The sequence below is a fragment of the Equus quagga genome, chromosome 14 (assembly GCF_021613505.1).
Source record: "Equus quagga isolate Etosha38 chromosome 14, UCLA_HA_Equagga_1.0, whole genome shotgun sequence".
NCBI classification, from domain to species: Eukaryota; Metazoa; Chordata; class Mammalia; order Perissodactyla; family Equidae; genus Equus; species Equus quagga.
In genome coordinates this window covers 70,733,994-70,757,753 of record NC_060280.1, presented here as the reverse complement: position 1 = coordinate 70,757,753, position 23,760 = coordinate 70,733,994, and the positions used below count along the sequence as shown (strand labels likewise).

The following is a 23,760-nucleotide window of genomic DNA, read 5'->3' as shown; positions in this document are numbered from 1 at the left end:
CTCTACCAGCACCACCACCAGGATTGGGATCTCTAACCATAAGCCCTCATAGCAATCTGTACTTCTCCTTGTAGAAACTTCCACAATCATAATTAGTTATTGTGCAAATTTTTTAAAACTGATTCTTTCCTCCCAAGCTCCTTCATGTCATACACACACACCACACGGAAGTCCACTCCATGAGGACAGATATTAAATCACTCTTGTTCTCCACTGTATTCCACCTACCTACCACAGTGTCCTGCAATAGCAGTTGCTCAATAAATAAATTACTGATAAACGAAGGACCAAATAATTCATAGAACACAAGTCACATCACACATGGATTATATTCTCTGCAGTTCTATTATGTAAATATCTTATACTCCATGTTTTCAAAGTGGAAATTAACTACCAGAGACAATATTAGATTAGAATATCCAACTTATATCATTCACAAAAATAAAATCAAAATCTAACCACAAAAAAAGAGAACAAAAAAGAAGCAGAAGAAAATACAGGAGGAAGCCCTGATCACTCTGGTGTGCAGAAGAAGTTTTTAAGTAAGACATGAAATTCAAAGCCACTGAGAAAAACAGTGTATCAAATTTGAAATTTTAATACTCTAAACATAGTTAGAATATAAGCTATAAAGTTGAATAAAACATTTGCAACATATATGACAAACGATTAGTATCTAGAATACATAAAGAACATCTAACAATCAACAAGAAAAAGACAAAAAAATCCAATAGAAAAATGGGCAAATTTATAGGAAACCTACAAATTACCAATAAACATACACAAGAACATTCAGTCTTACTATTAATCACGGAAAGGCAAAGTAAAACACTGAGACATCACTTTTTACCAATCAGATTGGTCAAAATTTACAAGTTTGGCAGCATGAAGGAATGTCATGGATGTGGGGAAAAATGTTCTCATGCACTGCTGTTAAGAGTGTAAATGTTGGGGCCAGCAGGTGGCTCAGCGGTTAAGTGTGCACATTCTCCTTTGGTGGCCCGGGGTTCACCAGTTCGGGTCCCAGGTGCGGACATGGCACCACTTAGCAAGCCATGCTGTGGTAGGCGTTAAAGGGGAGGAAGATGGGCACAGATGTTAGCTCAGGGCCAGTCTTCTGCAGAAAAAAGAGGAGGATTGGCAGCAGTTGGCTCAGGGCTAATCTTCCTCAAAAACAAAAACAAAAAGAGTGTAAATGATGCATTCATTTGGGAAAATAATTTGGCATTATCTATTAAATGTGTACAACCTAAGACCCAGCAATACTGTCTCAGAGTAACACATGTATGCACAAAGATGATACTTATTGTATCATTGTTTGTGACAGCAACAATTGTAAACAACATATAATATCAATAGGCAAATGGCTATTCAGGCTATGAAATGTTACCCAGAAAGTAAAAGGAATAAGAGAGATCTGCACGCACTACTATGGACAGATCTCCAAGGCCCACTGCTAGGAGAAAATAGCAAATTGAGGAATTTAACACGCACATACAGGGGTGGCCCTGTCGCCCAGTGGTTAAGTTCATGCACTTGGCTTCAGCAGCCAGAGGTTCACTGGTTCGGATGCTGGGTGTGGACCTATGCACTGCTCATCAAGCCATGCTGTGGTGGCATCCCACATAGAAGAACTGGAACGACCTACAACTAGGATATACAACTATGCACGGGGGCTTTAGGGAGGGGAAAAAAAAAGAGGAAGATTGGCAACAGATGTTAGCTCAGGACTAATCTTCCTCACCAAAACAAAACCCATACATTAAAAAAAAATAACATACCCACAACACATACATATACACACAAAACTATACTATGTATTTTCTATGAATACATGTGTATTGTATGTATAAGCATAGAAAAAGTTATGGAAGATAAACATACCAGACTCATTAGAAGAAACTTCTGGTGAGAGAGATGAAGCCAGGAGTAGTATAAGGTCATTAGCTTTACTTATAATGTTTTAAATATTTAAAAGAACATATTTATGTATTATTTATAAACTTACTATTTTAAAATATTAAATGAGATAGATAGAGAAAAGAGCTGGCACACAGTATCCTTTCATAAACTATAGATTTGTGGGAGACTGGACTTGGCCACCCCAAGACACGTCTCTTTGGCATGAGAATTATTTGGGGCTGGTTACTTTTGAAAAACTGCAGACAGGAAGAAACTCTGAAAAGTAGAATTTACTTACCCTTTGTTAACAGACATTTACATTTGTAAAGGAAATCTCCATCTGTGAGGATGTCTCCCTCTCTGTACCAGGAAGAAGTAGGGATGACCTTGTCTCTAGAAACTCTTAATACGGAAGGCAAGGACTTAAATCTGCACAATAACCCTACTCTTGTTTACTGTGCTTTTTTGGTAATCACCCACAACTGACTCCCCCCACCCCCAACATCCTCCTTTGTCTTTACTTGAGGACTGTATTTAAGGTGAGAACTTCTGCTATTTTGGCAAGTTGTTCAGTTTAGCTGAGCCTCTCCCATGTACACATGTTATAAAGCTTTATTTAATTTTCTCCTGTTATTCTGTCTCACACGAGTTTAATTCCTTGTCCAGGCAGAAGGACCCAGAGCAGGTAGAGGAAATATCTTCCTCCCCTGCATATTCCTCTCCCTCCACCAAAAGTGATGAATACCCTGGGTGCAAACACAATCAACAGACCCCAGCAATATGTCCCATGAAAATGAAATGCGTAAGATATAGTTGGGGAAAAGGCAGGCTTCACAGGCATGTGGAAAGCGGTGACTGAAGGGGTGCTACGGATAGAGAGAGTAAGAAGGAAACCAGCAGGTACAGGCAGAAATGTCACTGACTCAGACAAAAATGAGCAAATGAGATCAGGCAAGAACGTCTCAAAATGAAGAAACAGAAAGAAATACTCAAAGAAAAATAGAGGAGAATGATACCATAACTTTCCTCTTACTGAGCTTACTATGTTCACATGCAATGTGTCATCTCGCCCTAAGAGCAATGGTATCATCACCCCCATTTTAGATGGGCACTGAGATTCAGAGAGGTGGAAGGATTTGTACAAGATCCTGCAACTGATGGCGAATGCAAGAGCCAGTATTCAAACCCAAAACTGCTCTCTTTTTTGCCTTGCTTCGCGGAAAATGTAAAAGAAAAACATCAAGAGAAACACGTAGAGGTATAGCCACTTAAATCAAAACAAACAAACAAAAGATCAAGAACAGAAAAACGAAAAGAAACCCCCTGCAGATGTGTGTGTGTAAACGGCAGGGCCTCCTCGCTCAGACAGGAGGGGCTGTGCAGACGGAAGCGGTCTGGCACCCGGCTTTTCGCACCGAGTCATCCTAGGGCACGGAGCCTCAACCCCCGCTGGGCACATAGAGAGGACCAAACCTCCCAAAGCCTAGAAAGGCTCCAGCGCGATGAGGAGGCGGGGCGAAGGGCAGCTTCCGCTTCCGGGCGAAAAGGCCCCACGTGTTCCGACCCGCCAGGCCCCGCGCGGCTCGGATCCGGCGGCGCTGCTTCGGCCGGGAGTGGGTGGGGGAGAAGCCGGGGCAGGGGAGGAGCCGCCGGAGCTGTCGGAGCCGTGAGTGCTGGGGGCCGGGCCGGGCCGGGTCGGATCGGGCTGAGCCGGGCAGGGCAGGGCGGGGAAGAGGGGGAGGGGTCGAAGACCCCGCCCCCCCGGAGCCTGGGGAAATCGTACAGTCCTGGGGAGGAGGCGGCAGCAGTGTAGTGAGGGGGCCACGGCATTGTGCTCCCCGTGTCTCCTGATGGCCGGAGCTAGGACCCCCGGAGACGCGATGGCACTCCAGGCTTCTTTCTTTCCAGCCACCGCCCTCCGCCCCCTCCTGAGGCCTGCAGAAACGTAGTTAGTCCGTACCTCCCATTGCTTCCGCGCCAGCTGCCCCCCGGAACCGAGGCAGTAGTCGTCTAGGCCCCTTTATTTCCCGCAGCTCCTTCTCACTCCGCTTCTCAGATTGCTCAAGAATCCCCCCGCAGGCTCCCTGCCTAGCTGACCCCTACTCTTTCCACCGCTGACCACCCCTGCAACACACACGCAGCTAGCGCTAACCCGTGATCTTATCACCCGTGGTCATACTAGGCCTTGGAGACCATCTGGCCTGTGGCCCTTCAGCTGCCTCTGTGACCGACCCCGAGCTTCTCAAGCCTGTGGCTGCTGTCTCCACTGTCTCCCCGACCCCTCACCCCTCGTAGCCAGTTTTGGCACTACTACTCAGCACTACCGTTACCCTCAGCAAGAGTGAACGGGCCCCTGCTGCTTGTCTGGTTCGACCAAAAGTTTGTTAGTCTGTATGCCATGGACGTGCTATGTTCTCTTGGAAAGGTGTCAGCCCAGTTTTTATTTTTCTGGGCATCGGATGTTCTTGTTCTCCTAGGTGCTTTGATAACCCTGTCAGCCTTGGTCCCTGCACTGACCTCCCCAAAGGGGGGCTCTTAGGCCTCCCTCTTGTTCAGCCACCTTGGTTCTGGGGAGCAGTACCACCTCCAGGCTCTCGCGTAGAGGCTGGGCTTAGAACTGTTGCTTTTTCTCTGTCCACACTCTGCAGGTGACACCCAGGGCATCCTCACTCAGAAGCCACAAGGAATGCTAGTGGAGTCCCTCATCCCTCCTCCCAACTTCTCTTCCAAGCTGCCCCATGGGCCTTGATCCAGAAAGCCACTTCAGAAAGGTTGTGCGGTAGCCACGGGAGGCTTGCTGGTGGGAAGTGTGTGACAGTGGAGCAGTTAGGGTTTGTGGCCATTTGTCTGGGGTAACTTTATGCTCTTACTGTCTAGCATAAGTGGGTGAGCAGGGTTGGAGAGAGGAAGGGCATTTTTCCTCCTAGGACCGAACACCTGGGATACATAATCTTTCCCCCTTTTTTCTCCAGCTGTACTTCTTTTGAACTCTTTCCATAAACCATATTACAGTAGACAGTTCAAGGGAACAGCCAGGTTTACTACGATGTGAGGCACTCTTGGGCTTTACGAACTGTACAGATGAGGTAAGTTACAGGTTTACAACATTTTTTTCCCCAGTTTGGCACAGGCATAAAACATGTAACAGTCCTAGACTCGTCTCCTTTTGCGAACTCTCCTTTAGGTTTAACCAGCACTGGAAAAGTTGAATCCTTTCTGCTTGAACCTCAGATTTACTTCCTTTGTCTTAGTTACAGGTTCTCAAACTTATCCTGCCTCTTAAGCATTTGAGGGGCTTATTAAATACGGATTGCTGGGCCACCCCCAGAGTTTCCCATGATAGGTCTGGGCAGGCGCTTGAGAATTTGCATTTCTGACAAGTTCTCAGGTGCTGGTGCCGCTGGTCTGGGTTTCTCACCTTGAAAACCACTGCCTTTGGCCAAACAACTCATAAACATTGCAGTGGTTTGGGGATCACAAGATCGGGGTGAGTACTTCTGTGCTGAAACCAGTAATACGATCTTGTGTGGATAATTTAACCACTTAGGTCGAAGTTCTTTTGCTTGTAAAATTAAGAAAGTGTACTTAAAACTCGAAGTGCTAAGTTATGCTAAATTGAAGGTGAATATTGATGAGTTTCTACCTTGATTTTCTCAATTCTCTTGATAGGACCTTCCATTTTGATCATATAGCTTATACCCATATTCGAGGTTTTTGCTGTGAATCTCTAGTATGATAAAGTCCCTGCTTTTTATTGACTACATGTTAAATTCTTTGTGGACAGAGCCTGTGCTTTTTTCACCTTTCTTTGCCCAGCACGTTGAGTTGTCTGAAACATGCAATTGAGGTTCAGTAGATATTTGTGGAATGAATGAACTCCATCCCCTGCCCTCCTCCCCCCTTGAAGAAATTTTTCTCCGCTAATCCTATGCCACACAGTAAAGCAGCATATGGCTGTGCCACCTGATTCTCCCCAGGAGATTGGAATAAATGCTAATGCCAAATTGCAATAATGTCCCTGTGAGTGGTGTATTACCCAGAAGCCCTGGCACCCACTGATGTTCTGAATTTCAGTGCTTCTGTATCCGGATTGGGGGAAGAGAAATAGACAGCTTAATTAAATTGAACACACATTTATTGAGTACCTTTCCTACCAAATGTTTGACAAAGTGTTAGGCACTGGGAATACAAAAATGAATAAGGAGGGTCTTACCCTCAGGGCAGGGCTCACAGTGGGAGATAGACACTAACCACTGCCCACAGAATGGCATCCTGGGCTTGCTTCTACCTTGGAGCATGATTTAGTCTGCAGTGGAAACCTCATACTCCTCAGATTCCTCTGATCCAGCAGGCATGGATCCCATCCTTTATCATCTCATCATATGCAAGGGAGCCTTGGGCAAACCAGAAGGAAGTCATGTAGATACAGAACAGGGAGTATCCTGACAGAGAATATTAATTACAAAACTAAGAACATAGTAATGACTTTTGAATTGACTCTTCTGAATTATCCATATTACACCTCGGTCAGCTATGTTTATAAGCTATATTCTGTTATTTTTCATTAAATAATGGTTCCTCTAACTGTGTGATTGGCATTGTCCATCTTCATTGTAGTAATTAATTGGATCCAGCTAGTTTTATTCTAGCTGCCAAATGAAAACTGCTGTCCTCATCAGGGTGGGTGGTAGGTTTGATGACTGCCTTTTTCCTGCTTCAGGTTAGTTTGTGATGTTCTATTTTAAGTGAAGCATATAGATTGGCCTGCATTATTTAGGCCATTAACCACCTCTGGGTGATAACTTTTATGGTTAAAAAGCCTAGCTTCATGTTGGAGATTAACCAATATGATCATGATGGCCAGATATTTAATTCTGGACTCTTAAAATCTGTATTTGGCTTCTAGTGCTTCTTGACTCTTGCCTAGATCCCTCTCACCATCCTAGGCTAATAGATTATGGCCCAAGTACTCAATGAAGAAGCCGTATATCCTTGTTCCTCTCAAAGCCCCCCTTTTATCACCATCAAAAACCTTGATAGTTTCTCAAAAGATCATCTAGCTCTTTGCCTTTAAATAGAGAATCACCCCCATTTTCAAGATGACACATCTTTAGGAGCTAGAACACAGCTCATCTCCCTCCAAAGGCAGAACTATCGACTGTCCAACGCTGCCTCCTTGGCCTGTGGTACATACTATAGAAAACATTTTAATTTAAAGTAAATTGAAATCTTATGATTTTTATAGCTTTATTTTGCATTTTTCATATTTACTCTCGACATTTTTATACCCGCTTTATACCTTGATCGTAACCACAAAGTACAACATTTCATGGCAGAAGATATTTATGTCTTAGTCTCCACACTCTTCCCTCTACCACCCTCTACTTATCTGGCCTCTCTTTTTATTTCTTCTGTCTTCCCCTTCTCTACACTGTATTCTGTTTCTTTGAAACCTATCATAGTAAGCTTTAAGCCACTTCTACCCTTTCTACTTAAGTATTTTATGTTGAATCTAATGAAGGAATAAAAACTTTAAATGCAAAAATATTTTAAAGAAATAGTTTTTAAACGTGGTTTGAAGCATGCTGATTATGATTTGTTAAAAGGCCCAAAGTCAGTGAATGCGGCCCTTGCCTTACTTTTGCCTTCTGGGTTAAGTTTTAAGGGCCATCTTGGGTATACTAAGCTGCCTCAAATTCCCTCCTCCCAGTTAGAGAGGGGACACGGCTATGACATTGTACATAGAAGGATTGCTAATAAGGTCTTTGGCAGAGAACCCACCTTTAAGATTTTGTCCCGTCTATGTTCCAAGGATCTTATTTAATCTTAGCTTATAAGAGCCTTCAAAGCAAGGGCTCTTCTTTTGGTTTAACACTTTATTTGTAATATAACAGTAAATCAAGATTTTTTTCTGTGTATTTTAATTTTCTTTTTTTGGAATTATGATGAAATAAAGGACTGTTTGCTTTGTTTATCATTGAAATCTCGCGTTCTTCCCAAAAGGATTTAAAGCAATTTGAAGGAAAGAGAACAAAATATATTGAGTATCTGCCTAGGCACTCGGTTGAATGATTCTATACGTTACTTCATTTACTCCTTAAAACAGCCACGTGAGGTAGGTAGTATTGGCCACAGTTTGAAGATGAGACTGAGGCTTAGGGAGCGTCACATGGCTAATAAGTGAGGAGAGGGTTCCAAACCCAAGGCCCCAAAGCTCCTAAGCATTATGTGGGAAGCATAGACATGTATCTGTATGGAGAACAGTTAATGATGAAAGACAGTCTTTCCAGTAGAAGGATCATGCTGGATAATCTTTAGTTTTAAAGAACAATACAGCATTGGAAAAGGATAATGAACAGGTTTTATTAGTTGATTTCTATTCTAGAACGATGAGAAGAGCTGTTGCAATGTCTGGTTAGCCCCAGTGAGCGGTCATATTCAAATTTCCAGATTAGGAGCCTGCAATAGGGTAAAAGATAAGAATGGAGACTGGAAGGGATATAGATAATCTGCTAAATATAATCATTTGAACCTCTCTGATCACTATTTTCTTCTGAAGATTGTTTGCCAGAAGTCAGATCCCTGTCTCTCCTATAGGTAGATTAAATTATGAGTACAAAACGTGTCATTTAGGGTTCAGAAAGATCACCCCAAGTAGTAACATTTTAAGGTAGAGAACCAGATATCCTTTCATTGCCTGCAGTTTTCTGTTCTTGTCAGTAGAATTGAGTTAGGGCCTTCACTGGCATGTGACACATTCAGATAAGGGCCAGAGACAGCTGGACCAAAGATTGGAGAAAAGTCTTACCTTTCCCACATCTCCCCAGTCCTGCCCCATATGTTAGAAACATACACTGAAGAGACTAGGTCATGGGGCTTGTCCAGGCCTAGGCTTGGGAAGTGTCTCTGCACACATTGTTTGAGAGCTTTCTGGAACCAGGTCTTTCACTCTTCCTGGCCTGGCTTCACAGTCTCCCTACAGTATCCTGGTGTTCGGTTTTTCTCTCTCACTGGAACCCTTCCAAGGACAGACCTCGAAGGAAGGTATTAGAATAGCAAGGGCAACAAATTGCAAAGCAGACTTGCGGTGCAGCGCATCCCCTGAATTTTAGGATAAAACACAAGGTCCATTTTCTGTGTCTAATGTTGATAAACTGACATTTGCACAGCACATTTTAGTTCATAAGCTCTCATGGATCTCAGCTAATTCTCTGAGTTAAGAGAATGGTTATCTGCAGAGGGCTTTACCGTTTCCCAGGGCTCTTGTGTACGTATCTCATGAGACCCTCAACAACTCCAGTTACTGGGGGATCTGGGGCTGGAACGCACATCTTTGGATACCTAATTGTGGGCTTTTCCACAGCACCATCTGCCTTCTGTTCCTTCCCATCTTGCCCCACCAAGGACTCCTTTTCCTCCCTTCATTCCGCTGTTGCTGCTCTGTTTGCCTTCATCTCATCTTCCTAGGCTGCCAAAGTAAATACAAAACAAGCAATGGAAATTGCAATTCATGATTGCTGAAGGGCTATGAAAAATGGCAGGTTTTATGTGGTGCTGTTATATTTTTTTTGGAGTGCAAAGCTCTGTGAGAACAGGAATCCTCTGTCATGAATCTATGGTAGGGAGTCTCTTGAGCTAGTGCTACATGAAAATGATGAGAGTTCCTAGTCTGCTTCACTAGGCATGGCTTCTTAGACTTTTAAGATAATGGAAATCCTTTCGTTAAACCTAAAGATGCTATGTACCAATTCCATCTTCTCTTCCAGGGATAGAAAGGTGAGGGATTGGGAAGCTTTGGATAAGTAATCATTGTAGTTGCATTAAATTATGTGCTGTCTGGTTTTGTGCTTATTAAAGTTGATTCAGATCCTCAAAGGAAAATGATTTTTTTCCAAACACACAGCTTTGTGTGGCTTACATTGGCAACCTGAAGATGGTTTGTGATGAGTTGTGGTTTCATCATGTTAGGAACCACTAAGCATATTCTGTTTTACTCACAGGCCAAAAAGTAAATGTTTCTTCCTTATTTATTCATTTGTCTAGGGCACAGTTTGCTGGACAATTGTATGAATAAGAATAAGACAGGGTATTTATCCTTCCAAAAAAAGACTTTAAAAAACTTAATAAGTGTTCTGTGCTTGAGCACCTGTTGCCTGACAGGCGGCGTGCTGGGTGCTGCATGTGCTGCCCTCAGAGCCTTAGTCTGGCAAGTTAAACAGCAAGATGAACACTTTTTGCCACATAAAAAATAGATAGATATATGTGTGTGGTATGATATGGGGAGAGGGGTACAAATTCCTGTGGAAACAATCTTGGAGGATCAGGAAAAGCATCCTGGAAAACAGATCTGAAGGGTGAGTAGAGTGAACTAAGTAAAGAGGGTAGAAAAGAGCATTTCAGGCAGAGTGAACAGCATCAGGAAAGCCCAATGAGAGCATAGAAAAGAGAGAACAGTCCATTCAAGCAGTGACTTTCAGTGGGAGTGGCAGTCATAGGAGAAAAGGAAGTAGGCAGGGGCCAGGTCTTGAAGGGCCTTGAGTATCAAATTATAAGGAGTTTCAATTTTATACTATGGACAATGTGAAGACAGTGGCTGATTTTGTATGTTAGAAAGTTCACCACACAGACCTTCTTGCAATATTGCAGGTGGAACTCATGTGGATGGGGCTCCTGCCCATTATTAAATGCCTGCCCCCTCCAAAACTAAAGGTAAATGTATAGATTCCAGGAATAAAAGCTAAAGGAGTAAGTACAAGCTGAGTCCACCACAGCCCAAGGAGATTTCAAACCGAATAACACTTCTGGAGTTTGGGGTTCTAATACCTATGCTCCAACAAGGAGATATGAATTGGGGAACTGGTGAGGATGGAGGAGGGATATGGAATTAAACCATCTGCCAGCCTGGAGCCTTGAAGAGCTATCCCCTTTGTGAAAATCTGTCTGCCAGTCAAGCAAATGGGCAAGGAAGTAGCCTTGGGTAACACAAAAATCACTCACAGGCATAGGCCCAAATAATACGCTATCGGCATGATTCTGGAATACCGTGAGAAATTAACATAAAAACTGATCCAACATCATTGAAACCATTAGTACTTAGGTAGAAGCAAAGGAAATTCTTTTCAAAGGCCTCTCTTTTATAACAGCGTTCTCGGGACTCCCAAAGAAAAAACAATCCCAGTCAAGATGGGCATAAAATTAAAAAAATTACAAACCACCGTGGGGTAGAGTCAGCAGATTTAATAAATAGGAAAATTAGCACATGAAAATGTAGAAATTATGGAACTATCTAAAACAGACTGAAAGTATGTAGTAAATGCTTGAGGTTAATGGAAAAATGAAATAAGCATGAATGAAGTGATTTGAGATATGGATAATAAAAGCGAATAATATGGTCATTGAAATTAAACTCGTTTGATGGGCAACAGCATATTAGACACAGCTGTTAGGAGTGGATTGATAACCTTGACTGTGGATCTGAAGAGTTGCAGTGAAGCACCAAAAGATTGAAAAATGAAGAATCCCTCAGGTTCCATGTGAAGAGTGGTCTGGAGCAGGCAGGACCAGGAATACCAGTGGTGAAACTTGAACCGTGTCCTTCATTGAATGCGTACGTGCCTGTTATGTGCCAGTTGCAGTGTAGGGGCTGAGGATATCGTCATTTTTTTTTTAAAGGTTATTTTAACACCTTCTAGTGGGTCATAGTGGCTCCACTAGGGGAATGGCAGTGGAGATGAGATAAATGAATTTGGAAAACATTTAGAAGGTAGAATGAGTAAGATTTGGTGAATAAAAAAGAGCAGAAACATAATAGAGGAAAAGATTGTTTCTTCCTATTATAGTTGGAAGAAAACTTCCAAGTGGAGGTTTATTCATTTAAATGCATTTTTTGTGCACTTTAATAGGTATTGGAGATTGATGGAAAGCACAGTCCTTAACTTCAAGGAGTTTCAGAGGGAAGATAAACAATAGCTATGTGATATGACAGATGGGTGATGGAGATATGCCCAGGTTGCTATGGAAGCAAAGTGATTTCTAACCATGTCTAAGGGTAGGCATAATGAGATCAAAGAAAACATCTCAGAAGACGCGAAGCCTGAGCTATATCTTGAAAGATAAGTTTAACCTAATGAAGGGTGACAAGTCAGAAGGAAGAGCATGTCCCAAAGCCAGAGAGCGTAGGGCTTTTGTGTGCTTCACATGCATACACTGTGTGTGTGTGTGTGAAAGGATTGGGGAGGAGGGCAAAAGCAATAACAAGGTGAAGGTCAACCCACTGTATAGTACTTAGAAGTTTGTCTTTCACTTAGAAGACAGGGAGGAGTGATGATCTTAAACAGGAAAGGGACATGACCAGATTTCTCAAGAGCGCTCACTCTTGTGATACTATGAATGGTAGCTTGAAGGTAACAAATCTAGAGGCAAGTGGCTCATATCTGGAGGCAGTTGCAGAAATCCAGACAAGAACTGATAAGGGCCTACATTGTAAATCATGGGAATGAAGAAGAGGGGACTTGTTAAGAAGAAATGAGAACATACCATGCGGCATTGGGGGTGGGGGAGTGAGTATTCCGTGCAGAGGAGCAAGCCTTCATACAGGCAAGGAGGCCTGAAGACACCCTATTGTAGGGAGATCAGCAGTGCGTTCCTTATAGCCAGGTAGTACAGAGGAAAAAGCAGGATATGAGGCTTGAGAATATATTTCCAACAGTAAAAAGTTATTTTTAAATGTTGAGGGAACAGTTGGAACTATAATTTAGGAAGTTAATAGTTAACATTGGGATGCTATCGCTCTTCTGAGTACTTCACAGATAATGATGCATGTGATCCTCATAGTAACCCCATTAGGTGGATACCATTATTACCTCCATTCTGTAAATGGAGAAACAGGTGTAAGGAGAATAGGAACTGCCCGTGGCCCCAGACCTAGTGAACAATAGAGCCAGGATTCAAACCCTAGCAGTCTGACTTCAGGACTCTCTTTCAACCTTACACACCCTAGGTATTTTTCAACCAGGATGCACATCAGAACAACACACAGATTTTCTAAAGACACAGTTGCCTAGGTTGACAATCAGAATATGCAGAATGATATGTGATACTGTGTTCTGCAAAAGCTCCACAGGTACTTCCGTTAGACTGTGTTCATAGTTGCGTTCTGCAGGGATCGCAGTTAGGGAGTATGGCAGTGGTCCAGGCAAGAGATGACGACCCAAGCTAAAGCAGTTTATGGGAAAGACGATGAGGAGATGGATTTAGAGGCCTAAGAGGTAGAATTGGCTTAACGAGCTGTAGGCCATGGGGAAGAATCAAAGTTGAATCCAAGGATTACAGAGTTGAGTGTTTATTTAACAAGTGATGGTCTCAGCCAAGACAGGACTCCGGGAAGAGGAGTGGGTTTGGGAGTTAGAGTAATGAATTCAATTTTGAACCTTGGGTTTGAGGGTCTGTAGGTCTAATTAAAAACATCAACAAGAGGAAGGTTGCTTGTGGGGGTGCTTTTGTAGTCAATACCACGTTTTTCCGCAGGTGATTGTCCTTTCTCCTAGCCTATTCCTTTTAGGTTCACTGGTTTCATGAAGTAGAAAAGCAGTATTTTTCTATGGGATGTGAACCTTGCCTAGGAAAAGAGGTGGGAAAACATACCTTGAGACATACATCTTCCTATTCCAACTAGATCTATTTATAACATATAGTTATGCAGATTAGGGGAAAGGAGATTTAATAGTTTGAGGAAGTAGTATGTGTGCAGGATTATGATTGAACTCAGAACTGTTATCCCTGTGTATAATTTCATGCTTATACTGTTGTTTGTCTCTACTTTTCTACCCCAGGTCCCTTGGGAGAAATTCCTCGAGGTCCCCAGGCTCAGACTGGAGGTTAATGACAGTGTGAGCTCTAAATGGTGTGAGACCACCCCAGAACCAGAAAATGGCTACAGCCTTGGAACCAGAGGACCAGGATCTTTGGGAAGAAGAGGGAATACTTATGGTGAAATTGGAAGATGATTTCACCTGTAGGCCAGAGTCTGTCTTACAGAGGGATGACCCTGTGCTGGAGACCTCGCACCAGAACTTCCGATGCTTTCGCTACCAGGAAGCAGCAAGCCCTCGAGAAGCTCTCATTCGACTCCGAGAACTTTGTCATCAGTGGCTGAGGCCAGAGAGGCGGACCAAGGAGCAGATCCTAGAGCTGCTTGTGCTAGAACAGTTCCTTACCGTCCTGCCTGGAGAACTGCAGAGCTGGGTGCGGGGCCAGCGACCAGAGAGTGGCGAGGAGGCAGTGACGCTGGTGGAGGGTTTGCAGAAACAACCCAGGAGACCAAGGCGGTGGGTGAGGAGGGGGAGTCCTGATCTGTGTGATGTGGAGGGGGACTTTTTGCTGGAAGGATGAATTTGGGGGTAGGGCTTACAGGGCCCCCATAAATTGCCATTTAAATTTAACTGGCTCTGCCCTTAGATTGCCCCTAGATCCGTAAGCTCCACGGGGCAGAGGTGTGTATGTGCGCGTTTGTGTGTGGTGAGTGTGACTTCCTGGTTTCTGAAACACCTGCCTGCAGTCTGTCTTAAGGGCCTCAGCACCCAAGGGTCATATGGTTCTGGCTTTCCCTTTGGATGTTGAACCTCCTCTTCCTGGGAAGGACAATTTGGTAACTTCCTCAAAGGTTCTTATAGACCCTCAGTCACAGAGCCCCCTCCCAGGACAACAAGACAGGGAAGCAAACAGCAGGGAGAGCTGCGGGTGGGATAGGTAGAGATGGGAAGGATGGGTACCTCAGAGCCCTGGGTGCCAGGGGCATGGTTGAGGGAAGTGAGAAAGCAGTGCGGTATCTGAGTGTCCCCTGCCTTGTCCTGGTGAGGATAACCTTCAACTCCACCTTGCATGCCTCACTGGAACTCAAGTTTCCCCTCCTCATCTGAGTCCCCTTGGGAGTTTTTCTCTTGGCAACGTCTCCTAAAATAAGCCCTGACGACAACCAAGATTTTCCTCCTGACTCCATGGTGACTGGAAGTTGGAATTATTCCCAGGTGACTGTCCATGTTCATGGCCAGGAAGTCCTTTCAGAGGAAACAGTGCATCCGGGAGTAGAGCCTGAGTCACCTACGGAGCTGCAGGATCCTGTGCAGACCTCGACCCCTGAGGAGTCCCATGAAGAGATGACACAGAGCCCAGATCTGGAGCCACCAGAAGAGCAGAGCCCATGCCATGAATTGGAGTTCCAGCCCCTGCAGGAGAGTGGTGAGAAACCTCAGCAGGAAGGGGGATGGTGGCAGAGTATGGGGAGGGGGATATTTCTCCTATACCAAGAAGGCTGGGTAGATTGTAATGGGAATAAATTACAGAACCCAGGGAGTTGAGAGGAAACAGTACCAGCTAGAGTCCCCCACAAATAGGGCTAAGCTCAGGTGGTAATATTCTTGGTTATTCTTTTGGCATTTCAGTAGTGTTATAGGTGGTAGCATTGGGATGACTTGAGCTGTTCTTAGGCCGGTTTCTTGATTCCTACCTTCCCACCAAAGATGATGGGGAATGCTCAGCTCTTTGCCAGTTACAGGGGTGCACTACATATCACTGATCTCTGCCTTCTTTTCTTCTTAGAAGTTCCATTGCCGCAGGACCCAGACCTTCCTGAAGAGAGGAACAATGGAAACCAAGAGATGGTTGCCCTTCTTACTGCTCTGTCACAGGTGCGCCCTAGTTTCCCTCTGTACCACAGAGAATCTGAAGAACTAGTGGGCATTAGCCATATACGAAATGAGTCAGACAGGACACAGATTTCCACTGTCCTTTTGCCAGTCCAGTTCTCAGTTCTGCATGTGTCTGGAGGGGAGGAGTTGCCTCTAATGAGAGCACTATAACAGCCTCAGTTGGATCTGCAGGCTCCAAAGCTTCCTTATGTGCCAATGACCAGAGGGACTAATGAAATGGGGCTACTTTGTAACAGTGCACTACAATTTCGAATGTTTGAATGAGAGTTTGTTTTTGTTTTTAGGAATAACCTTGATAGACATTTGTAAGAATGACTGACTGTGCTTTAGAAACAATTTCTGAAATTGTGTGGCGTACTCTTCCAGGGTCTGGCCATGACATTTATGATGCATTCATCATGGTCAGAGCCCCGAAACTGAGCTGTGTGGCTGGAGATTTCATCTGTGTTTTTAGATTGTAGTCTAGCTGAAGAAAAAAATCCTGTTTCTGCTCTGTAGACTATGTAAGTGATATAGGTGATTAGATAAGGTCAGTTAGGGAAAGCTTCCTAGAAAAGAGAAGTTTTTACAGAAATGTAGGTAATATTAAAGCATCAACTAGGAAGTTGAATGATGACTTGGAAGACTTGTCTTATATTTTAAACAATATCTTCAAGGAGGAGAAGAACATAGGCTGGTCCTGAGGGAAGGCATTGGGACTGGAGGGAGCAGCAGGAGGCCAGTGCAAAAGTAGCAGGTCGAGGAGCAGGGACAGAGGGCGAAACACAGATTTCCTGAAAGGGAGCCAGGTGTCCCATTTGAGTTCCTTTTGTCTCCTGGGTGGATTCTCCCTATACCAGTGACTTTCATTGCAGGAACAAAAGATGAGGCTCCGTGAAGCATCACACTTTAATTGAATCTTTGTGTTGTTTCAGGGGTTGGTAACCTTCAAGGATGTGGCTGTGTGCTTCTCTCAGGACCAGTGGAGTGATCTGGATCCAACACAGAAAGAGTTCTATGGAGAATATGTCTTGGAGGAAGACTGTGGAATTGTGGTCTCCTTGTGTAAGGAATTTCAACTGTTTCCAGAGTGTTCTGAGCACAGACATCATTTTCCTGTTGGAAATTATGGGGATCTTAGACCTCAGACTGTATGCAGTACACTTTTCTTATGTTGACTTTGCCAATGAGGTCGAAGGATTAGCTAAGGAAGATGTTATCCTTCCAAGTTAAAGAGAAGATAAAATGCTTGGAAAGTAGTTGGAAACTTCTAATAAGAAAATAAAGTTGTAATATTACAGCTTTAGTATATTTGAAGTGAGCATATGAGTTTTGAAATAAGCAATAAAAGTTGGAGATAATCTACTTACTTGAATATGGGGAAAGACGGTAGCATTTACAGTTGTATAATGACTGAGTTGTAGATGAAAGGTGAGAGAGATGCAGTACTTGGTTAGAGCTGCTCAAGCTAAAGAGACAAGATCTGATCAACTGACCTGGCTATATATTTGTTCTACAATCTACCAAACAGAAAAGATCTGCTCTTAACGCAGGGAATTATTACTTGATTGCCAATCGAAATGTCCTGTTTTCCTTCTCTTGAGCAGCATTTCCAATCCCCAGACTAGATGAGATCTCCCATGTTAGAGAAGAAGAGCCTTTGGTCCCAGATATCCCAGAGCCTCAAGAGTCTCAAGAGCCAGAAATCCTGAGTTTTACCTACACAGGTGAGGAATGACACAAGGAATCTTCCCCCCTACTTGCCAGTTCCTCTAGTCAGTGCTGCTATCTTCCGCTGAATGCCAAATTCTTCTATGCTTTTCCTCTCTCTCACCCCGCCCATCATTTGTTTGAGGGCTATGTGATGCAAAATGGTGAAAGGAAAAAAACAGAACTTTTGGAATTGCAGCTCTACCATTTACTAAGCAGGTCACTTAAACTCTTGCTCCTCAGTCTCCACATTTGTGAAATGAGGATACTTGTCCATACTGAGGTTTGTTGACATGAGATATCACATGAGAAAGTGCCTGGCACATGGTATGCATTCAGTTGTCTGGTTATTTCCTTCTTTCCCAACCTCTAGAGTTATGAAATAGGAGCTTCTCTATATGATCTTGCTCCCCCAAAACTGTTTAAAAATCCCCTCCTTGTGTAGAAGGCACCGTTATCTCTGTAATTTCCCCTTTCTCCTCTCACCCTCTCTACAGGAGACAGGAGTGAAGATGAGGAAGACTATCTTGAGCAAGAAGAGCTGAGTTTGGAGGATCTGCACAGGTCTGTTTTGGGAGATCCAGAAATTCATCAGACTCCAGATTGGGAAATCGTCTTTGAGGATGATCCAGGTAGACTTAATGAAAGAAGATTTGGTACAAATATTTCTCAAGTTAATAGTTTAACAAATCTTCGGGAAACAATGCCTATCCATCCCCTGTTAGGGAGACATCATGACTGTCCTGTATGTGGAAAAAGTTTCACTTGTAACTCGCACCTTGTTAGACACCTGAGAACTCACACAGGAGAGAAACCCTATAAATGTATGGAGTGTGGGAAAAGTTACACACGGAGCTCACATCTTGCCAGGCACCAAAAGGTGCACAAAATGGGCACTCCTTATAAATTTCCCCTAAACCGGAAGAATTTGGATGAGACCTCTCCTCGGGTCCAGGCTGAGAGAACTCCACCTGTTGAAAAACCCTATAGATGTGAGGATTGTGGGAAACACTTCCGTTGGACTTCAGACCTTGTCAGGCATCAGAGGACACATACAGGAGAAAAACCCTTCTTCTGTACTATTTGTGGCAAAAGCTTCAGCCAGAAATCTGTGCTAACAACACACCAAAGAATCCACCTTGGAGGCAAACCCTACTTGTGTGGAGAGTGTGGAGAGGACTTCAGTGACCACAGGCGATACTTGGCACACCGGAAAACACACGCCGCTGAGGAGCTCTATCTCTGCAGCGAGTGTGGGCGGTGCTTCAACCATAGCGCGGCATTTGCAAAGCACCTGAGAGGACATGCCTCGGTGAGGCCCTGCCGATGCAATGAATGTGGGAAAAGCTTCAGTCGGAGGGACCACCTCGTCAGGCATCAAAGAACGCACACTGGCGAGAAGCCATTCACGTGCCCTACCTGTGGGAAAAGCTTCAGCAGAGGCTATCACTTAATCAGGCATCAGAGGACCCACTCAGAAAAGACCTCCTAGCTAGGTCCCCAAGTGAGGAGATCTGCATTCAGCCTTTACCCGTGGACGGGCCAGGAGAAGCGCTCTCGTCAGCCTGGGAAGACCTTTTCTAGGGAGTCTCCCTGACTTGCCCCAATCTGCATAACCTCTTCCCACAACTAAATCAAACCCCCAGGTAGAACCTCTCAATCTTCTTCTGCTCCTTGAGGGGATTTTTTGCCCAAAGTACAACCTGAATTGAGGCTTCTCCTTAATGGGAGTGCTCCTGCCTCTACCTCATGGGTATGAAGTAGGAGAATTAGAAGACTTAAGAGCTTGTGGTTGTTATATTTTCCCCAAAATAGCCTGTTACATATCCTAAAGACTCCTTAACAGCCAAGTTTAAAGGGGCCCAGGACAAACCTTAGGTTTGGCAAGGGACCAGCCTTTAGGATTCTGTCCTTACTGGGCTCAAATCTTAAAGCACACAGCCCTGAACTCAAGGCAGGAGATTTGCATCCTGATGGCTTTGCGGCACATTCACAGGATAAGTGTACAAATCTCTCACTGATTCACTTCTTCACCATGCACTTTCCTTTGATACTGGGGAGAGAGGGGAGAAGTGTTTGATGGGTGAAAACCTCACGGCTGCTTCCTGTGGACCTTGTCAGGCTGCTCCCCTCCCCAGTCTCAACATGACACCGGGTGCCAGACACGGCTAGAAAGGAGGACCTAGTCAGAAGCCTGTTCCCTGTGGGTTTTTCCTGTTAGAACACTCATGCCTCCCCTTCTGCTGTCCTGCCAGTCTCTTGGTTTTGTCCCTAGCACTTCTACAAGTGAGCTGGAGCATTTAGGTGCCGAGGGATTCCGTGAAGCATATTGAAATCATTTACATCCTCACGTATGTACAAGCCCACCTACCGCACCTTCTGCATGGGTTTGTGAGGGGATTTTGGAACACCGTCAGCTTACAAAGGCACTATAATAATTACAGAATCATGATTGACCAGGTCCCTTCATTTCTATGAAGAAAACTGGAGAAGATCTGAGATCAAATTGTGGAAAAATTAAGAAAAGCTGTTGCTGCTGGCTAAGGCCATCAAGACTATTCTCCTGACACCCAAGCCCCATCATCCCTGCCTCGGTTCTCTGATACCAGGGAAAATTATGAACCCCAGTACCTGGGACACTCAAGAATTTACCAGGAGTAAATGGCTTTCATGTTTTTGCGTTGTTTGCTTTTTCTTACGTGATTTCATGTAATTAAGAACTAAATAGTAGTATCTCATGGCCCAAGGATCTCTGTTGCCTGATAAGGGTTCCATGGAGATGAGGCTGAATAATTATGAACCTCACCTGCTCTGATCGTGGGAGTGGCAAGGACTGGGGAAACCGTCCTGCATAAGTGGAGCACAGGGTATGGGATTAAAGCATGAGAAGGGAAACTATCTTCTGCGCCTGGTTTCTTCTCTATTTCTCCATCCATTATGTGGCAGTGTACACCAGGGGAATTTGGGTGGGATGACAAGGCCTCAGCCCTAATAGCTCAACAAGGAAATTCTCATTTTGGTCAGTAATGATATTCTGATTGACTGGTTTGGTTTTAATACCAGTCAACCATTGTCCTTCTGGAAATACACACATATGAAATAAATAAAAGTAACACTGGCAGCCAAGTTCCCTGGTTTCTGGGACTTTCCGTTTTACCCATTCACTTCCCAGGACTTCAGGTTCCTGATTCTTCTGAAGAGCATTCATAGTCACGAAAAGATCTGGGAGTAGAGAGTGGTTTTCCATGAGACTGGAGAAGGCTTGGCATGGTTAGAGCCACAGGTGGGATATATGCACGCTGAGGTAAGATCTGAACCTGGAGTTTACAGAAGACTATCCAAATACGCAGACATTTCTCAACCAGAGAGTAAAGTCTAAGCACAGTTTGTCTTGGGTGAAATGTCAGCCTCAAAAGATAATTTCCCCTAGCTCATACCATTTATCAAAGTTCATGAAATTCTGGAGGTAACAGAACAAATTGACTTTTAAATCTCTGATTGGTCTGCATTATTGCAATAAGTGAAAATCTGTCAATAGAGTTCTACCTAAGGGAAAGTTTGAGAGAGAGATCCAGTTTGTTGGAAAATCAAATAGTTATTTTATTGATGATCCCCTCGCACATTTTCATATGCTGACACTAAATCTCTGGTCTCTTGCAAATTAGTGTATTTTCTGAGGTTCTTGCGGAGACATGCTGTCTCCTAAATCGGAACAAAAACAGAACTACAGTTTTCAGCGGCAGGGCCAGAACAAGAACCTGGAATGAACGAGAAGCAGTGGAGCTGAAGATAGGGAGATGCTAGAGCTCAGGATGTCCTTACCATTCAGGAGGGCTCCCCTGTCAAATTTCGTGAACTGTTGAATCCTGGTGGTCTTGAATACCACACTAAAAAGTTTCTGAGGAAGAAAAAGATAGGATTTTAAAGCTATTATTTGGAGGAAGCTATAAGGTAGTCTAAATCAACAACTTGGAGAATTGCTAGATTGTTGGAAATGAAATTGTGTGCTAATAAAATTATGAAATTAAAATATTATTTGACCATTAGTTTAGGAATAACCAAGGAATATTCAGCCTCTTCTTTACCCCAAAGTTCCAAGAGAAATAAGTGGAAAGAGATAAATCAAAATATATTTTTATTATGTGGAACTTAGGCCTCAGACTCTTGAGTGGAATCTAGTGAACCAGATGAACCACATGGAGAATTTTGTTTATTGGGTTACCATCAAAGTACTAGAACCAAAGCCGGCTAAAAACTACTGCCTTTTTCTCCACAGCCCAACTCAAGTAATGGATCTAATAGAGGGTGCGTTCTTCCCTTTGAGCAACAGAATAGTGAACGTGAAAATGCCCCACTGAATCCTGCACAGTCAGCAGGGAACATTTGCTCCAGTCTTCTCAGTTAAGGGCAGGAGCCTCTAGATCACTCCTTTGCGTGAGGACAGTGAGGTAATGTGCCCCCTACCAAAAATCATTTTGACTCACCAGGCTCCTAGGAATGACGGCAACGCAGATGAGTGCTAATTGGGCCCCATGATGGTTTTGTAGAGCCAAAGCTGTACTGAGAAGTAGTAAATTATGATATGCTGCGCAGATTAATAATTTGGTACTCTTCCACACCAGTATTTTTTTGTTTTACCTCCAACATTTCCCTCAGCTGACCAAAGTGTTTCTTCTGGCCACAATGGCTCTCCTGAAAGAAATATACATGTATTCTTTTCTCTCACCTTATATTTCTAGGGATGTTGGCTGGCTGACCCATTAATTTATTTTCTGGGAGAGGAAAAGACTAAAATCCTAAAAATGGGTGCTGTACCAATGTACTCACCTGTATTTTGGCAAAATCTAATGTCCTTAAACTTGAGGATGTCTCCTTGGAAGTGAAATAACTTCATTCCTCCTTGGGGAAGTCCTGAGGAGCAGGCAAGGAAAAGGCTTGAGCTCTCTTCAGATACCAACCTTTGTAAATCATCCCTAATAAGAAGAAACAAAGGATGGTTGTTAGGGCAGCAAAAGTAAGGATATCCCATAATGTGCAGTTCCTGTTGTTTTTCTTGTGTGTGTATGCTCATGGAGGTTTCAGGCAGGAGGAAGGTGGAATGCAATTTAAATCCTAAAAAAGGAGTCAATCAGCACAGACTAGACTCATGGTAATTTGTGAGGATGGGGATTCTTCAGGGGAGACTGGGAGCTAAAAAACAAGTGTAAGGATTATATAAAGACTTCCAGAAGCTGCAGTGTTGGGTAGCTGAAGCAACAAGATCCAATACAAAAGGGCATGAAGAAAATAACTAAATCTTCATTTAAATAGAGTATAAATGTTAGTAATGTTCTGGGCAGAGTATGACAAGGCTTCAAAAAGGCCATTTTACAGGAAAATAATTGCAACTAAATTCTCAGGATTTCCTGTAAGACGATGGCTCTGGCTCTTCCATCTGTGGTTCCTTCATTCGTTGTACATCTTATCCTGTAGAAGAATCCAGGAGTCTCCTTACCTAGTGAAGATTTCAGGAAGAGGACTACAGCAATTGTTTGATGCTTTGGTTCATTTACTGAATCTCTTCAAAAGCTCTACAGAGAAGCACTTCTAAGGCAGAAGTGCTGTGGTGCAGTTGGAACAAAACACCCAACCAAGGAGTTAACCTGGAGTCCAGAAACATCAATGCAAAAGCAAAAGACTGGATCAGCAGAACAAAGGAGGAAGATCTCTGCTTCCTTCCTTACCTGTGACAGGATACTCTGAAAGGCCCTCTACTGAAATAAAATTGTATTTTGGATAAATAACTAAAATAGAGATCAGAAATAGCATGTAAGTTGGGATAGAGAGATCAGAATTTAAGTGTTTTATCATTCATGAACTTTTCACGACAAAAGCTATAAGATGTTGATTAACTTCAGGCATTAAGTATACACTATTAAATTATTACATTAAGTTACTAAAGTATGCAGTGTACAGTATCAAGGATATTCATTATAAGATATGAAATAAAGCAAATAATATTCTAAACAGTGGAGGGAAAACTGGAAAGAAAAATTTAAAACAAAAAACTGGGAAAGGGGGGCTGGTCCCATGCCATAGTGGTTAAGTTCAGCACACTTCACTTCGGTGGCCCAAGGTTTGCAGATTCGGATCCTGGGCATGGACCTATACCACTTGTCAGCTGTGCTGTGGCAAAAAAAAGGAGGAGGGGGGCTGGCCCCGTGGCCGAGTGGTTAAGTTCGCACACTCCGCTGCAGGCGGCCCAGTGTTTCGTTGGTTCAAATCCTGGGCGCGGACATGGCACTGCTCATCAAACCACACTGAGGCAGCGTCCCACATGCCACAACTAGAAGGACCCACAATGAAGAACATACAACTATGCACCGGGGGCTTTGGGGAGAAAAAGGAAAAAAATAAAATCTTTAAAAAAAAAAAGAGGATTGGCAACATGTTAGCTCAGGGCTAATCCTCAGGAAAAAAAAAG

At 43.6% G+C, this 23,760-nt stretch overlaps 1 protein-coding gene across 7 annotated transcripts; it reads left to right on the top strand.

Annotated features, from left to right (window-relative positions):
* Window positions 1-3,458: 3,458 nt before the first annotated feature.
* Window positions 3,459-19,972, top strand: ZNF202 (zinc finger protein 202). Of its 7 annotated transcripts, XM_046638087.1 has the most exons (9): window positions 3,462-3,568; window positions 4,551-4,673; window positions 4,875-4,988; window positions 13,734-14,232; window positions 14,928-15,138; window positions 15,499-15,587; window positions 16,523-16,652; window positions 17,195-17,314; window positions 17,795-19,972. In XM_046638087.1, the coding sequence occupies exons 4-9, from the start codon at window positions 13,831-13,833 to the stop codon at window positions 18,787-18,789; spliced, it is 1,947 nt and encodes a 648-aa protein (XP_046494043.1). In that variant the 5' UTR covers window positions 3,462-3,568; window positions 4,551-4,673; window positions 4,875-4,988; window positions 13,734-13,830; the 3' UTR covers window positions 18,790-19,972. The 7 variants fall into 7 exon arrangements, with proteins under 7 accessions (XP_046494046.1, XP_046494043.1, XP_046494045.1 ...); XM_046638089.1 differs by lacking the exon at window positions 4,875-4,988; XM_046638091.1 differs by lacking the exon at window positions 4,875-4,988 and having other exon boundaries at window positions 4,551-4,733.
* The last annotated feature ends 3,788 nt before the right edge of the window (window positions 19,973-23,760 follow it).